The 18,986-nt window shown below is 38.4% G+C and overlaps 1 protein-coding gene across 1 annotated transcript in view; it reads right to left on the bottom strand.

The window, feature by feature from the left end:
* Nucleotides 1-18,986, bottom strand: part of LOC131402483 (phosphorylase b kinase regulatory subunit beta-like) — a 91,344-nt gene that overhangs the window by 40,850 nt on the left and 31,508 nt on the right. The window contains exon 2 of the mRNA XM_058537213.1: nt 2,363-2,456. Within this exon, the coding sequence (XP_058393196.1) occupies nt 2,363-2,456 (94 nt within the window). The remainder of the gene's footprint in view (nt 1-2,362; nt 2,457-18,986) is intronic.

Genomic DNA, 18,986 nt, shown 5'->3' with positions numbered 1-18,986 from the left:
GCAGTATACTAGGCAGTATATCTTAGGGGATGACTCCCAAAGAGCAGCTAGCTTGGAACACAGAGACTGTAGCCACAGAGACTCTTCCGCCCCGACACGTGTACCGGGAAGCTGAGCTCTTGGTCACAAATCTGTGTTTTTAGCCATGCCACACACCCAAACTGTAAATCATTGGTTAACACCATCTTTAAAACAACAAAATATAAAATAAATCAGGAACATGTTATAAGTCTTCACCTTACTCTGTAAAGAAATGCTTCCTACCGCCTCTGTGATTCCACAGAACCTTGTACAAATGTACGTTATAGCATATATCAAAGTGGACTGTAATAAACTATTTTTTCTATCATACAACTAGACACCGAGAACAGGGACAGAGTCATTTTATCTGAGTGCCGCACATAGTGCTCTGCACATAGGAGGTGTTCACTGATAAATGAATGAATAAAATGTCACATTCAAGTCATTTGGAGCCATATTGGGTTTTTGTTTTTTTTTATTGATTGATTGATTGATTGTGAGGAGATCAGCCGTGTGCTAACATCTGCCAATCCTCCTCTTTTTGCTGAGGAAGACTGGCTCTGGGCTAACATCCATGCCCATCTTCCTCCACTTTATATGGGACGCCGCCACAGCATGGCCTGACAAGCGGTGCGTCGGTGTGCGCCCGGGGTCTGAACCGGCAAACCCCGGGCCGCTGCAGCAGAGCGCACACACTTAACTGCTTGCGCCACCAGGCTGGCCCCATGTTGGTCTTTTAAATCTTGACTGCATGTTGTCTGGTAGAATACAAACTCACCAACAAAAAAGGTTGCTAAAGAGGAGGGGGTGGGGGAGGGCGAAAGGGATAAAGGAGCACACATGTATGATGACGGATAAAAACTAGACTATTGGTGGTGAGCATGACGCAGTCTATACAGAAAATGAAATATAATGATGTACACCTGAAATTTACACAATGTTATAAGCCAGTAAGACCTCAATAATAATAATAAAAAAAAGTTGCTACTATAAATTAGGCCTGAAAAAACAGATTTTTTCTGTTTTTTCATGAGAGCATGTTTATCAATAATAAGAATAAAGAATAATAACCTTTGTTTTCATTTTCTGCAGCTTTCAGTGAGAGACCCTAAAAGTATATCAGCAAATACAGCCTGCACCTGAAGGATAAGTGCTTAGTGTTAGAGCCTTAGATTTGTGCCCCTCCCATGCTGCCTCCTTTTCTTATCTTGTGGCTCATCAGTTCCTTCTTGGTCTCATTTACCCTTTTCTACCATAAAAACCAGCTTTCCATCATTTATATCTTGGTGTGATTTTAAAGTGTTACACACGCCAGGGATTCTTGCATTTTTAGCCTTATCTCTCTAATTGGGAAAAAAAAAGAGCTCTAAATTTGTTAGAGGAGGTTTAAGGGCTCTTGAAGAGCTGGTGCTCTGGGTGACCTGACACCCAGGTTCTGGTTTTGTTGCCAATGGGTAAGGTCCAGTCTGACTGGCAGCAACTCTAAGGCCTTGCACTTTCCCATGCAATGTGCACCTCACTTTTCTAAGCTTTCATTCTTTGTCATAGCATCAGGGCTTTGACCACACACATTTATGTCAATCTAATCGACTTAATCTTGATCAGTTGAGAGAGACGACTATAAACAACTCCACCAAACACTGCGGAGTTTGTTCCTGTATTGAATAATTACCAAATAAAAGTGGTACTTTATAAATAACCAGTGCAAGTCAACAATTTTCCATCCCTAATGAGCAGGAATATTCCTAACACAGGCACTTCTGCATCCACCTGCAGAGCAGTGCATGCAAAGGCCTCAAAAGTCACCTTTTAATCCACTCCAAATAGGTATGTAACTGCATCAAAGACAAACGCAGATGTTACTTTATAAGTACTCTGAGACTCAGCAAACCGAAGGGGTAGCAATTACTTCAGACTCCAAATAGTAAGGCAAGGGAAAAAGGGAAGCAGTTATTACCAATACATAAATATTTAGATAAGAAGGTTTCTTTAACAGTTAATAAAAGGGAAAATAATCAAATCAAATGGAAAGCTTCATTTTACACACAACTACTAAAATTAAGGCTAATTTGTTATTTAAGTGCTCAGTCTAGGTTAGTAATAGATTTTAGCAAGGAGTTAAAATCAATGAGACCTATGAATATAATGTATACACCACAATGCAGCTGTTTATTCAGTAAAAATGTCTGATAAAGTAGGTTTCTCAAGATAAGTAGAAAGACTTTTGGATTAGTGACCCTGTCTCAGCATCAGATGAACTATGCCTTCCGACTGTAAGCTAAGTCTAGTCATCACGCTCCAGGACTCCCACAAGTAGACAGAAAGAGGCAGAATCACTTACCTTCACGAGCTCCTGCTGAGCCCATATTTGAATAGGTTCTACCTGCTGAGGAGTTTGAGTCGGAATACCATACGTGTTGAGGAAAACTTGAAGGCTAAGGAACATGGGGAAAAAAAGAGAGAGACATTTTTAAGCAATGCATTTATAGTTTGGAAAATGGTGAAGGAGGAGGAGAAAATGGAAGAGACTATGCTAACTTGGAGCACATGATTAATTTGCTAATATCAGCAATATGCCATCTGCCCTGGAATCCACAACTTCATCAAGGCACAGAAAAACACCAAACTAGGATAACAGCCAAGAATTGAAGTATAATTTACCAATGTGAATCATGAAATTTACAGATTCATTTTCTATATGGAGAGAATTTAAGAATGCATATGAGTATAATTGCAAAACAATACATAAAAGCTTGAGTCTAACAAAATGTTATTTTAAGGGTTCTATAATATGGTTGGATATGCTCTTAAGATCTAATTTGTATATAAAACAGATATGTTTATGAGTTTCCTTATAACTCTTCGCAATATGTTATATAATAATTTTACTTTGTCAACAAATATTTTAGAGATAGTTATTACTATTCAGAGGTGGTTCGTAGAAATATTGGGTATAATGGAATGCCTCAAACAAAGAGTAGCACTTAAAGAATTTTATGAGAAAGGAAAAGACAGATTAATAAAATGTATACACTTGAACAGCATTTTTAATGCACTGGAAAGATGCTGTGCTATGTACATGCAACATTTGAATTAATAAAACACTACATATACCCCAAACATCTTTATGTATACCAAAGCCTTTGATAACTAGCTCTGAAAACCTCTATGCATGTCTATGCCTATTTTATTATCATGCACGTGAAAATTAGTTACTCAAATCATTCTGTGTAGCACTGAGAATATCTGAGAGCCTGCTTTTTAGAAAGAAAGTGGACAGTCACACTCAACAAACAAATTAAAAATGACAATAGCATTCCTTTTGGTTATTCTTTCTCACTCAGTTCATTCTTGCTGGTTAAGGTATAGAAGGAAGGAAGATAAACAAGTCCTTCTCCAAAGATGTTTACTTGCTCTAGAAGCTACCATGAATTTAATTAAGTGCCACCCACCCCTTCTCTGCAGAAGCCTTAAAAAAAATATTAAAAGGCTGTTTAGTTTTCATAGATAGAGTCTTCTAGATCAACTCTTGAGAAAAGCTAAGAATGTCTCCCATATTCCATTAGCTTGTCTCTAGTTTGATTTCAAAAGACTCTAATTCTCAAGGCAGCCAGGGGCCACAAAAAAAGGTAGGGAGCAGAGAATATCAGAAAAAAAGAAAACGTAAGCAAACTCAAGAAGAATTAAAAAGAATGAAAAGACTCAGAAATGTCTTTCTCTTTTCTTTTACTTTGAGATTATCATAATTTCATTCTTTAGAATCTTTCCTTTTTCTTTATCTAACTTCCATTATATTACTTCTTGGCCATGAGATAATACCTACTTAATCTGCCTAGCATTTATGTCTATGTCAGATCATTTAGTTACACCCTTCTGCCTCCACTCCCTGAATCAGGCCCTCCATAACCACAACCACACCCCAGGCATTAGGAAGTTGATTAGGAAGATTAGATTAGGAAACTGAGGCCCAGAGAGACTGAGCCTTGGCCATTGCCTTGAAATTTAATTGTCTTCTTATGATCAAATGTAAAGTTTTGATATTTTGCACATATATTGTCAACTAACCCCTAATGCAACACCAGGGAGCTAATAAGCTCTATCAAGACGCATACCCAAGTTTCTCTGGCAGTCACCTTATTAACTGCTTCTTTTTGAAAGAATTTACAGGGATATCTCAGTGTAAAGCCAAAAAAGAAACAGAGATGAGGAAGCCTGGCAACTCAAAAAGCCTTATCTAATTATTTCAGATAGAATAACCTCCCACTACTTATTTCTATATCTGATTGTTTTATTTCCTCTTTAAAATTCATCTTTAATGAAAAAAATATAGAATATTCAGAATTTTTACCTAGAGGAGATCCTATATGAATCCTTTTATTTTTCTCCCAGAAGTAGAATAATTCAAACCAAGAAAAGAACAAAACTGAAAAGATTAAAAAAAAATTATACCCACACATAATAGTTGACTCTTTTCCTCACCATTCTGCACCTTTATCTGCTGAATTTTTCTAAAAACCATCAATTTAAAAACATGTAACTTGCACTTTTATTCTCTAGTTCTTTTATGTCTGTATGTTTTCCAACACATTATGCACTGTTGTACATATTAATTGCATTTTTAATATAAATGTATTCTTTTGCATTAATAGTTTAAACCTGTAGGCCATTCATTATGATTAGTTATTTGAAGTAAACAAATGAGTCCTTGAAATCAGTTTGTTATATACAACGAGGAGAGAGATTGTTCAGTAAATACAATTGATAAACTATGGGACTGAGGACCTCTGCTGGCAGTTTTGAGGCATTATTTTTTTTAAACCATAATACGGACAAGAGGAAAGGTGAAACTCTCTCTTTAATCTGAAGTATTCCTTTTTACTTAGAATCCTTTAATTGCCTTCCTAAAACTTTAATTATTGGTTCTACCGCACTTTCAGCAATTTGAGTCTTTCATTTCCACAACAGTTGCTTTACTTTTTAAAAAGAAAAACATTAAAAGTAAGACTATTGGATGAAAATATTAATTTTAATATTATTAATGTTTTAAAGCAAATTAAATTTGTTCATGAATAATGACTTCATTTTTATTTGACATAGTGGCTGCATACAGATATATTTAGATGAAGTGTGTATATATAGATATAGATACATCCTCATGACACAGAACATGGAATTTAGTATCAAATTAGAATAAAATTTTAATAACATAATTATTAAGAAATTTCTCATTTTTCCAGAAACTAGATTTGTTTCATACGTAATATATATCTAGACACCCTTGGAAGACAAGTTTTTATCTAAATGTTCAGAGCAATTTTTTAAAGCTTGAAAATGCAATTGGACTGGTAACCCTTCACTCCACTTCACCCTAATGTCACTTACTTGTGCATTCTTTCTATTATTCATAAATTCATGTATTATTATGACTGAAAGAGACCTTAGAAGTCGTATAGTTCAGCCCTTTCATTTTACATGGAAGACATCTGAGACCCATAGAGATGAACAACAGCCTCTACCTGTCCTTGCCAAGTCAGGGCGAGATGAACAGATAACTCCCAGAGACACTCATCTTCTAGGGACATATCTCCTCAAGCAAGAGAAGGGACATGGACAGCAGAGTTGCAGCTCTGGGCCACAAGAACCCAGTTCTGCTGTGGATACAGGAAGACCTAATCTGAGCTTGGTTCCAAGCATTCAAGCTGCTAGGAGGAAGTTTGGATTCAGGGGCAGGAGCAATAATAATAATCATGACAAACGTTATTGAGCACCAAGTATGTGCTAGGCAGGCACAGTCCTAAGCACTTGACATGGGATAACTCACGTAATCATCACAGCTATCCTGCATAGGATAAAACTGCTAGTATCATTAAGGAAACTGATGCACAGAGAGATTGAGCCACTTCCCCAAGGTCACTCAGTGAAGGTTCAAACCCATGTGGTATGGATCCACAGCTCATGCTCTTAATCTCACATTATGAGAAAACATAACAAGCCCAAAAATTGGTCCCAAAGGGTCCATCCTAGAATTATAGGTGCCCTGCATAACCTTGAATCAGATAGAGATCTCCTACAGCCCAATTCTATTAGATCTAGAATTCTAGAAATTTAAGAGCTGGAAAGGGCCTTGGCGAACATGTAATCTGGTGCTCTTTAATCTCTTTTGGTTTACAGACTTCTTTGAAAATCTGCTAAAAGGAATAAAACTTGTCCTCTGAAAAATGCATCAACACACATGATGGCACAGCAACAGACACACACAATTATGCATAAAATTTTGTGTTGCTTATGGAATCTCTGAATCCCATTTATAGATCTTAGGGGACCAGAGGACCCCAGATTTAAAATTTCTGACTTAGACCAACCTTCACAATTCACATTTTATATAAAATTGTCTGTCTCATATCTCTGTACTCAAAGCAAAGAGGCTAGCTTTGTAAATGACAGTGCTGTGTGACTGTTTTCACGTGATGGCACATATAGAAAATGATAATACTGCATGGCACCCAGGCATAAAGAAAGAAACCTTCTCAAGACCAGAGGTGACCGGCCCCAAGAACCCAGCATCCCCAGACCTCACCAAACCACCCAAGGACTGAGAAGAATCAATATCTCCAAATAGCCACACCCAGTCACAGCATAGCTGCTGGGAAGGCCTGCCTCAGAGTCCTCCACTAGATGACAAACTGCAAACTGGCTTAGGACACCAGGGCTTAAATTTCCTTCTCACTCCCGAATCCACTTAAAATTCTCACTCCCACACTAGCCCCAACTTAGTTTACATTTTAAACCTCACTTCCCAGATCTTCAAAATAATAGCTAGATGGGGCCAGCCCAGGGGCGTAGTAGTCAAGTTCGTGCACACTGCTTCAGCAGCCTGGGGTTCACAGATTCGGATCCCAGGTGTGTACCTGTGCACCGCTTATCAAGCCATGCTGTGGCAGGCGTCCCACATGTAAAGTAGAGGAAGATGGGCACAGATGTTGGCCCAAGGCCAATCTTCCTCAGCAAAAAAAAAAAAAAAAAAAGAGGAGGATTGGCAACAGATGTTAGCTCAGAGCTAGTCTTCCTCACCAAAAAAAAAAAATCCTAACAAAATATAGCTAGACGTATTAGTTATTGATTGCTGCTTAACAAATTAACCCAAACTTAGTGACTTAAAAGAGAAGTATTTATTATCTCACAGTTTGGGTGGGCAGCAGCTTAGCTCAGTGGTTCTGGCTCATCGTCTCTCCATCAGGCTGCAGTCGGAGTGTCAGGTGGGGCTGCAGTTATCCGAGGCTTGACTGGGTCAGGAGGATCTGCTTCCAAGCTCAAGCAGAGAGCTATCGGCAGGAAGCTTCAGTTCCTCGCCACCTAGGCCTCTCTGGGACTGCACACAACGTGGCTTCCGCCATGGCAAGTAATACCAAGAGAGACAGAGAACCTCAAATGGAAACTGCAATCTTTTTATCACTTAATCTCAGAAGTGACGCTTCTGCTGTATTTGATTGTCACACAGACCAACACAGGCACAGTGTAGGAAGGAACTGCACCAGCGTGTGAATACCAGGAGGTGGGGTCATTGGGTGCCATCTCAGAGGCTGGCTACCACACTAGTGTTTATTGAGTGTCTACTCACTTACAAGCACATATTTATAAAGTATTATCTCATTTATTTTTTACAGTAGTACTCTGAGATAGATATCCCCATTTCACCATATTGGTCAAAGAGCCTAAGACCAAGGGATGTTAATTGCCCAAGGTCATACAGATAATAAGTGGCAGAAGAGAAAGTCAAAACAAGGCCTATCTGTCTGTAAAGATTCACATTCTTTTCAACATGTTATTATATTTCCATGATGTGCTTTGCCTTCCTGAATCTCAATTTTTCTAGACCTCATTTCTCATCTATGAACCCCCTGTCATTTTCTTTTCAGTTCTGACCCATCATTCTATATTTTGCCCACTCGTGCTGCCAATTCCACACCCTCTGATTACTTAGGTCAACAGCACTTCCTCAGACCATATTTCACCCCATCTTCTCAATAATCATGTGAGATGTGCAAAGCATTATGTATCAAAATATAATTGTAACTTTAGTAATAGCTATTGTTTAAAAAGATGTAAAAAAGAAAAGTGTAAAGATGTTGAAGAACAAACCTGAAACATGTAATTGTTTCATTTGCAGAGATTAACAAGTGTATTCCACTGCCAGTAAAAACAGGCTGAAGTTTCAGTGCGGAAGGAGAATGAGGCAAAGTGCAGGTGCCACTGAGATGATTTCCACACGTTTCCTGAAGACTCTACTGATTAAAATGGATACACAACAAGCTACAGGATGAAAGTGGCCCTGTAGAATATCAGCTGGCCATTCAAGTTGTCACTTCAAAACAAACAGGAGTCAAATATGAGAAACTGCCTCACTTGCTGGCCTTTCTGTCTACCAGCTGCACTAAGTAGGTTTTACTGAATGGACTGGTGGGTGTATATTAATTAAAGGAATCCCATCCTAATACCCACCTATCCAGGTATTAACTTCCCTGGATATCAATTGGTCAACGTGATATGAGCCAAGTAGATATGTCTAATCTAGTTTTCTTTCCACATATAAAAGAGCCTTAAAAATTGTGCTTCTTGAGATGCATCAAATCTGAAGTTACCCCTCTCTGGTCACTCTGAATAGGCAGTGGTAAAAATGTGTTGGAAAGATGGCGTATGCATATGTGTGCGTGCATTTGTGCATGTGTGTGAGTATGTGTATGTTTGCATGAACGTTGTTCTGTGATTAACAGTGAAAATCAGACTTCTTGTCCTATTTGTACATTGTTCTAAGTCACTCTCACTAAAGTCATGCATTTGTAGATATGACTTTCCCATTTTGGGGGAGCAGGGGATGTAGTCATAATCTTCCCCAACTTAGAAAAAACCCTGAAGCTTAGACAGAAGTTGTGGACCATATAGAAGAACCAAGACTTAAACTCATGTCTCCCAGCTCTAAATCTAATTCTCTGTCTACTACACCAAACCAGAGAATCACAATCAGAGAAAAACTATTGGGAGACGAAGGGCTTATGATATCGAAGTAAGAAATAGTATCTCCTTTCTCCATCTGATTTTAAAATTAAACAAGAAAAGGAGGTCCTCAAATTCTTTGAAGGGATAGAGCAATCTTACAAACACTGAAAAAAGCTAAATGGTATAGCCCACCAGCCTTAAAATATTTTTACCACTGTCTAAAATGTTCTCTAATTAGTTTCATTGTATTCTTTCCAAGAGACCCTTTATAAGACAAATGTTAATTTCTCAATTAGGAGCACTATACATTAATTCATGTGATGAAATAACCATGTTAGTATAAGCTAGTGCAGAAATTTTCATCGTCCATGGAATCCTGCAGCCTCTGGAACAGGATCTTATAAACTTCCTGGAAGACGAGGTGCGTGGGTGAGTCTCTACCTCTCCCGTACGTCTTCTTTTACAGAGCTATCTCATGATTTTGTCAGTTTTATGTGTTGACATTTTGTTTGAATAAAGAGTTACATTGTTTTTAAAACTCTGAAAACCACTGTATTAATTCATATTATAAGTTCGCTTTTGGTATGAAGATGCTGGGTAAACATTACATCCCTAGGACAAGTAGAAGGAATCACAGGACAAGGCCATTGAAAAAAATCAAACCCAGGGAAAATGTGAAATTCATGAATTCTGTCAATAGAGGGAGTGCTAGGCAAGTATGGAACTCAGAAACAAAAATTTAAAATGAGGAGACAATTCCAATGAGATGAGGCGGTGAAGGGCTTTCCTCTCCCATCTGCAAGACTCAGGGTTTGTTGTATGCTGGGGCTGGCCCTGCAAAAACTGGTGTGCAGCCCTCCAAAAGAAGCTATGTTCAGTGTAAATCTTGAATGTTTTCAAGAACATCTTTGGCAGAGATCTTATGAAGCTAGGAAGGATACAACTGTGCCAGCAAGTTATATATAAAATGCATAAACCTGAGCACAGAGGATTTTTACAGGAGTGAAACTATTCAGTGTGATACTACAATGGTGGATGCATGTCATTATACATTTGCCAAAACCCACAGCATGTACAACACCAAGAGTGAACCCTAATGTAAACTATGGACTTTGCGTGATAATGATGTGTTGATATAGGTTCATCAATTGTAACAAATGCACCACTCTGGTAGAGGATGTTGATAATGGAAGAGGCTATGCATATGTCAGGACAAGGAATACATGGAAAATCTCTACACCTTCTCATGACTTTTACTGTGAACTCTTGCTCCAAAAAATACAGTCTATTTAAAAAATCTGTAAACTTGTCTTTTCCCACTATCAATTGTTATTAGTGAGAAAATTGGATATATAAAGGCCAATTTTGCCCAACTGCTCTGTACCACACACAGATTACAAACTTGTAGTTTTTTTCTAGAGACCTATAAACTATTCTCTCTTAACTATGTTTCTCCCATTAAGAATGAAGAAAGACCTTCATCAAGAGAGGTGGCAAAAGTAATCAATTATCTAGGAAATCAATTATCTAGGAAATGCAAATAAGAGTTTCCCCCTCATCTGAAGTGACAATGGTCATAATATTGCCCTTTATTTATATAGCTCTCAAAAGAGTTTTTACATCAAAAGACCACTCACGTGGTCATCAAAATTACCCTAAAACATGTGTAGAGTAATGAGAAATGAGAAAATCATGCCTCAGAGTATTAAGTGACTTTCCCAAAGTTGTGCCACCTGTATGTTGAACCAAACCTTTTGCTCTTAGACAGATGCCAGGATTCCTGTTAAGAGGGAGAAGAGGGAGAAGACATGAAAAAAATCCAAGTCTGGGCTGATTCTTCGCAAATTTGGTAACAGAAAGGGTAGGTGCCTTTCTCCCAAGGCAAATCCTTCATCTTTATTTTAGATCCTATCCAATCCTACTTCCCAGGAATTGTACTTAATCAATGATACCCTATTCTTATTTCTCTTCATATCTCCATTTCTACTGGATTTTTTCCTCTGATATATATATGTGACTATCCCAAGTCTCTCAAATACCAAACGAATAAACCAAACTTTTCTTGACCCTATGTCCTACTTAGATAGACACCATTCTATCTCTTCTCAGTTAACCTTCTCAAAGACAGTCTATAATAATTGTCTCCACTTTCTGACCTCTTATTTATCCTTCAGCCCACTCCCCTGTGCCTTCTACTTCTTCTATGCCATTGAAATAATTATTGCCCACTTAACCAGTGACATTTTTATCAATAATCCCAATGGGAATTTCTCAGTTTTGAATGACTGGACTTTTGAGCTGGTTTTGACAAAAAATTGATTGCTGTCGTCTTATTGATACTCTTTCCTTCCTTGGCTTTTGTGTTGGAGGAGGATGGAATGGAAAAGGAAAAGAAAGCTTTCAAGACAAAAACAACAACATATATAAAGACTCCAGGGCACAAGGGAAGTGAATCAAAGAATTAAAGGATAGCTATTGTGATTGGAATATAGATAGCAGGGGTGAGCATAGCAGAAGGTGAGCTGGAAAGGTAGGTAGAAACTAGGTAATGCAGACCATTTTTAAGACTTTAGATTTTACCCCAAGCAGAAAGGATGAAAACTGAGGAAGGACGTGATATAAATAGTTCACTAAAGACCACCCTGGCTACAGTCAGGAGAAAACATTGGTAGGTTGGATAGTGTGGACAGGCCACGTAGGAGGCTACTGTAATAGTTCAAGTAAAGACGATGATGGTTGAGAATAGGCCGGGGGTGATGGAGATGAAGAGAAATAGCTGGAGGCCACTTTATTCTGGTTTTGATCTGACTTTTCTGGCCACTTCTTTTTTTCCATGTGACTCCTAATTTACCATCCCTAAAATATCGATGTCACCCAAGATTAACTTTTTTCTACCTTTGAACCTTCTTCATTTCATTATTCACCATTGTATCTAAGTTAGACATATATATTAGTATCACTTGTATAGCTTTCAAAATAAAAATATGTCCAGAACTTATTTCTTCTAGCATTTGGCATACGCGATGGCCATGAGAATGGGCCTCTCAGATCTCTGCCTGCAGGCAGTGTAACTGCGTCAGTTCACTCAGGGCCCCAGCAGCGCTCTGAAACCATCACAGTTTTATTGAGGCCATGCTGGAGGCCAGGCATTTCCCTAATTAATGAATTTCTTCTACATTTAACCCTATCTCGGTGTCTGTTTCCTGGATGACTCAAACTAAGCTCAGCTGTACCAAGAGTAAACCAAGATAAAGGCAGTAAGATCAAAATTTGGGTTGGTTACCCTGCTACCTGGCAGTTGAATAGGATGTCATCTGGTTAGTAGAGTGGGCACGGATTGTCCTTGACACAAGGTGGCAGCACAAATGTTAAAATTTCAACTGTAGAAACCTGGGGAAATGTCCCGGTGGAGGAGAATGCTATGCCATGTGCAATGATAGGCATTTGAAAAATGATCCTAGTCATTGCCAAGTTGTTTTGACACACTGCAGAAGGATAATGAGAGACTAAGGGATGTTAACAAGCCGTTAAGGGTTAAATGTGAAAGCACTATGTCCTCTCTAATAACCCACAGGATGTCCTTATCTCAAATAGAAGAAGGGCAGACAGACATAGCTGAGCGGTAAGCTAAAGACTTAATTGTTAGTCTTAGAGTCCCAGAGATGTAGGAATGCTCAGCCAAGGCAGGTGTGTTATGTAAAAGTCAGCTTCCTGGTAGGAAAACCTAAGGCCCTTAAACATCCCGAATGGATGCCCCTGAGGATGTTGACTCTGCAACCCCTGAGACCTACAGATTTACACAAGTGGTCCACACTTCCCTAATAAGAGCTATCACTTCTGCCTTGCTAGAACATGCTGCAGAGGCCTCTCCCTCACAAAGCATTATGTGCTCCTCTCAGGAACTTCCTATTTGATCTACCAGGCTGATAACTACCAGAGGTAAAACCCAGCAGAACCGGATGGGATACATAATGGATCAGATAAGAGAGGAAAGAGATGATATACCTAAAGAGTTGCAAGAATTAGTCAGCATTTGCCAGCAGGAGCTAAGGGAGAACTCCTAGCACAGGGTTTTGAAGGTATTTGATCAAGTGAAGGAAGACTATAAGACTGGAAAAGCAATAATTCAGTGATATGGGGGCATTTTCTTGGGACACAGGATTTAGCACCTTAGCAATGGCTCCAGGCCAATTCACTGCTGGGATGACTCTTAGAGGGCTGGAAAAAATGACAGCCACTGTCAACAAAGCGGAAATGCCTGATTTGTCCTAGCAGAAAATAGAGAAAGGAATAGAGACACTGGGAGAAGTGGAATAATATGTGAGGGCAGAAGAACTACCAGAGGATTATGTTCCATGGGAGGGCCCAGAGTCCACACTGTTCACCAAGGCCATCAGGAATGTGCTGGTGAGAGGGGCGCCCGCACCACTGAAAAGTTCAGTGGCAGCTCTCCTCGCAGACCAGGTATGGTGGCAGGAAAGACCTTCACGGAACTGGGCTAGTTTTATCTGAGGAGATGATGGGATCCTGAAGTAATTGAGATCAGGTGGTGTGATGCTCAACTGCTGGACCCACAAGGCTACAATTACTACGAGGACCAGCAAGGTCAGAGGGGTAGCCAAGGCCACTGGACCTGCAAGGAGTTGAGACAGTTAATAGAGAATGGTTGAGGGCCAGCCCCGTGGCTTAGCGGTTAAGTGCGCACGCTCTGCTGCTGGTGGCCCGGGTTCGGATCCGAGCGCGCACCGACGCACCTCTTCTCCGGCCATGCTGAGGCCACGTCCCACATGCAGCAACTAGAAGGATGTGCAGCTATGACATACAAACTATCTACTGGGGCATTGGGGTGGGGGGGAAATAGAGAATGGTGAACCAAAAAGCAAAATAGACAGCCAGCCAACCAAGGTGTTGTTAACGTCTCTAATGTTAGGGAGAGGGGAGCAAGAATGGAGGAACAGCACATCACATTGAAGGTGATTGCTCCAATAAAAATTTACAATCTTTTGCTCATTTTCCAGACCTGAGCTGATTTTCAGGATCAGAATTGGAACCCATTGGCTGAAAAGATGGCCAGGCCCCTAGGAAGAAGACCCTGCATTATATACTGGTGATGATTTTCCCAGGCCTTTCCCCAAAGGGACATATAGCCATTTACTTGGGTGAATGAACACTGGGAAAAGAATAAACATTTGTTGATGATTTAAGAGAAGAAAGCAAGCTGGCAAGAAGGCCAGAAGAGTTAGGGAAGGTTTTAAGAAGAAAATAGGCTGAATCAATAGGATTAATTCCCATCTACTACTTATCATTTTAAAAAGCTGTGAATCAAGTTATAGAAAGTATATTCTATGACCACAGTGAAATTCAATTTGAATTCAATAACAGAAAGATATGTGGAAATCCCCAAATACTTGGAAACTAAATAGCACAGTTCTCAATATCTCACAGTTCTGAATACATCAAAAGAGAAATAATAAAATATTGTGAAATAATTAAAATACAACATATCAAAATTTATAAGATACAGCTATTGCCTGTATAAAATACTCTCTGCCTCAGTCTGTAATAATTTTAATTAGTTTACTTTTATTCGGTTTAGTATCTAGAATATAAACTCTGAGAGCAACAATTTCCTCTTTTTCTACACTGTATCCCCAGTTCCTAGCATAATGCTCAGTCCCAATTAAAGAAATATATATGTAGATGAACTCCACCACTCAGAAGCAACCACTACAAAAATTTAAGTGCATATGCTTCCAGAATTTTCTAGGTATGTATAAAAATATTCATATTATTTTTTACAATAATGGAATAATATTATCCACATCCATTGTAGACATTTCCCCAATTAACAATATATTGAGAAGCAATTTAAGTGTGAATAAATAAAGATATACATCACTTTTTAGTGGTTGTATAATATTGTATTATATATATTTATCATATCATAAATTCTGGTTATTATTCAATCTCTAGCCATGGACATTTAGCCTTCTGGTTTTTTATACTAAAAAAATAATGCAATAACTCACACACACACATCATACTTATCTGACTATTTTTTTAAGGAAAAATTTCTACAGTTACAATGGCTCACTTAAAAGGTATACAGATGTAAATGTTTGATACAAAATGACAAATTCTAGAAATAATAATGTACAAATTTCACAACATATTAACCTAGATATTTTTTTTTAAAAGCGATTATCTTGATCTTGGAGTCAAGTGTACATCGATAATTCTATTTGCCCCTTTCACTCAAGTAATGGTTAAAATGACAATTTTTCTTTGCAGCTTCCTAGTAGTCCATTAATAAATATTGCTAACAATTGTGCATTTTAAGATTTTTTAAACAAGCTGTTTTTGTTGTTATTTACAAACTGTTGATGAATGAAACCACAGTGTCAATAAGGCTAATTGTTGAGCAGAATGAACTTGATCAAGCACTTATTTTGCAAATGCCTTAAAATTCGAGCAGACTACTTGATGTAAAAAATATTTACTCGAGGATGAAGCTATTCTTTCTCTTCTCCTACAGATCTTTTGTAGCTACTTTGGAAAGTAAGTGCTCTAGGAACCAAATTCCAAGTTTAATACACTGTTATTCCAAAATAGTATTCATTTTAGCCTCAATTTCTCCATTGACAAGATACAGATTATTATCACTTGTTAGCACTTGTATAATAGCTGCCTGGCAGAAAAATGATGGGATGTATGTCAGATAACTACTAGATTCCCCCACATTAGTTCCAGGCACTTTACACTACTATAATTCTTGTAATCTCACCAGGAGATAAGTAGGAATATTATGAATGAAGGAACTGGAGCAACAAAAATTTAATAGTCAGGGGGCCAGCCTGGTGGTGAGTTAAGTTCCCGCATTCCGCTTCAGCAGCCCCGGGGTTCATGGGTTCAGATCCCGAGTGCGGACCTACTCACCACTTACCAAGCCAGGCTGTGGCGGCATCCCACATATAAAAGGGAAGAAGATGGGCACAGATGTTAGCTCAGGGCCAATCTTCCTCAGCAAAAATAGGAGGCTTGGCAACAGATGTTAGCTCAGGGCTGATCTTCCTCAGCAAAACAAAACAAAACAAACAAACAAACAAAATTTAATACTCAGTAGTCAAATAGGCAGAAAAAACCCGATCATAACTTAGATTTTCCCACATCACATTTCAGCTGTCAAATAACTGGCCCCTGAACAGGAAAATGCAGTGGATCATGTTCGTAACTAGTAAGTGATTCTTTGAATGTGACAGGATTTAAATAGCACTCGATAACTCAGATTTGGAGAATAGATGGCACCAGTCCTACATTCCAAAGGGAGGTTAAAGCAGGATCAAATCCTAAGCAGGATTTGGATATGCAAATAAGGCATCTGAGAAACTGTTTTGCTCCCCCATCCCAGGATCATGTGGGGTCACACAGACCCCTTAGCCAATCTGTCACCTCCAGCCAAAAAAAAAAATGAGATTGAAGAGAAAAGGGAAGGCAAAGATTAGAAGAGATTAGGAGGAGGAAGGAGGTTGCTGTGGCCCACTATGCATGCACTAACACCACCCTGAAGCCTGTGGAGAGGGGCATTGATGGCGTAGTCAGAAAGCTTGAGATATTTGCTCTGGAATTTGGAGATCACACCTGCCTGATATCAGACTCACGCCTGATAAATCTGCCTGGCCTGGTGGCTGACCATGGCTGGCCTATCTCTCTGAAGACTGAATCAAGAGAGATTGTTCCATTGTAGTCGATGTGTACCTGACACAAGAGACAATTGGCCTGGGTGTTGTCCTGCTCAAGAAGATTGCTTTCCTACATGAGATAATCCAGCAGGGAGTAAACCCTCTAAATTCGTAAGAATTAAAGGAGGAGCTATACACAGTCAGCCAGAAAATGTATTCCTCAGCATCAGGGAAAGGTAGGTGCAGTATCTCCAATGATGGAGGAGGGAAGGTGCAGTGCTCTCCAAAGGGCACACAGAACACTTTTGCCAGTAAAAGTTGACTTTACACATCTGCCATGGCCAGAGGAAACCAACACAAATCAGTGCCAGACAAGTAGTGTCCATAAATATATCTGCCTTCCCCACACCTCTTTCAACTCTAGAAAAAGAGTGAGAGGCAACCTCAAGAGTGGGGAAGGAGGAGAAGCACTCTGTGGAGAAATAAAGACGCTAACTAGGCCCCTCTTTCCACAGCTGGTGGCCAATCTAAAGAAGGGGAGAATCTTTAACTTCAATGAACTTAAAAATTCTATTTCATGCAAATAAATATTTGAATGACCTGAGATTGTCCGCAGGACCAAAAAGTAACCTGAAAAGTTATGAAACCAGCTTTAAGTTTATCCATGGAGCAAGAGGAGAATTGGCCCCACAGAAAAAGTAGTATAGAATAATGGGAGATGAAAATTAAGCTGCCTCGTGATTGCACACTCCCTCTGTGTCCCACTATTTCAATATAATGATTCTACACTAAACCAAAAGAAAAGTGTTATTTTTATTAGGCAAAATATAATAGCATCTGTAGACTACAATGCATCAAGTATGACAGTCACAGTCTGTCAAATAACAATTGGATATCCACAATAGGAAAAAGGCAAGTTCTTGTTATGGATCTTCAATTAAAGAGGCATTGTTAAGTAACAGACTTCAGCTTTATAATATGCATATCAATCAGTCTAAAGGTATTGATTAAGCTCCATCTATGTGTCCATTTCTCTTTCCCTCTCCCTCAAAGGAGTAAAGATTCTGATTAAAGAAGCATTAAAACACTTAAAAGGTGTGGTTAAATTAAATTAAAAGTTCAATACAGATTTTGAAATTAAAAAAAAAAAGAATATTAGAAGAGGTTAAGAAAGCTTACTTTATGAAAAGTTGAGTTTTAAAAATGTGTGTTTTATTACTCACATAAGCTTGGGTTTGTTTGAATTTGACATGTGCTTATTCCTGAAAATAAATAGGATATTTGAGGGGCCAGCCCCGTGGCTTAGCAGTTAAGTGCACACACTCCGCTGCTGGCCGGGTTCGGATCCTGGGCGCACACCGACGCACCGCTTCTCCGGCCATGCTGAGGCCGCGTCCCACATACAGCAACTAGAAGGATGTGCAGCTGTGACATACAACTATCTACTGGGGCTTTGGGGGGGGAATAAATAAATAAAATTATTTTTTTAAAAAATAGGATATTTGATACTAGAAAATCCTGAAAAAGAGCTAGAAGTAAAGATACTATATCTAATTTATTCAAATCAGCAGGTGGCCCAAATCTATTTACACATCATAAATATTTCAATTATAGAAACAAAAGAAAACAGCCACACAAAAACCAAAGAAATCAACACCACAGAAACTGCTAACAGCATATGATGCTTTTAACCTCTTTAATATAAACATATTTTTCATATATTTTTATTTCTAAATATCTTTAGCAACCATGCATTTTTTTCTTACCTCAGGGTTCACTAACACACGATAAGAAATGGACTTTTTAAACAATTTACTTAAATGCATTTTTATAAAAATAATTTTAACAAAAACTAATTTATTAAATTTAATAATTAACAAATTAGTTAATTAATAAGTCATTATTAAATAATTAAATTATCAACTGCAATAAACCTTACAATCATATTTTATTGCTAAATTATTTTTATCTCCAAAAACAAGTAAAAAATGTTAAAAGAGAAACTTAAAAAACAACAAAAATTATACAGGTATACTATCTGATTCTTTTTGAAATTAGGAGAATATTGAAAAAGAAGGGAAGGAAAAAAGAAGGAGGGGGATAGAGCAAAAGAGGAGAAGTTGAGACAAACCTTAAATAAACAAATAAGCTAATAATATATCAAGTGGTAAATAAACTAAAAATATACAAAATGGTTGCAGTTTCAGTAAGAGCAGGTAACATTTTGATTTACAGAGTCCCATTAAAATTGGATCAATGAAACTCACTAACTAGATTTTATTGACACTATAG

This window comes from Diceros bicornis, unplaced genomic scaffold (assembly GCF_020826845.1).
Source record: "Diceros bicornis minor isolate mBicDic1 unplaced genomic scaffold, mDicBic1.mat.cur scaffold_111_ctg1, whole genome shotgun sequence".
Lineage (NCBI taxonomy): Eukaryota > Metazoa > Chordata > Mammalia > Perissodactyla > Rhinocerotidae > Diceros > Diceros bicornis.
The sequence above is the reverse complement of the archived record's forward strand: the minus strand, read 5'-3'. Positions and strand labels throughout refer to the sequence as shown.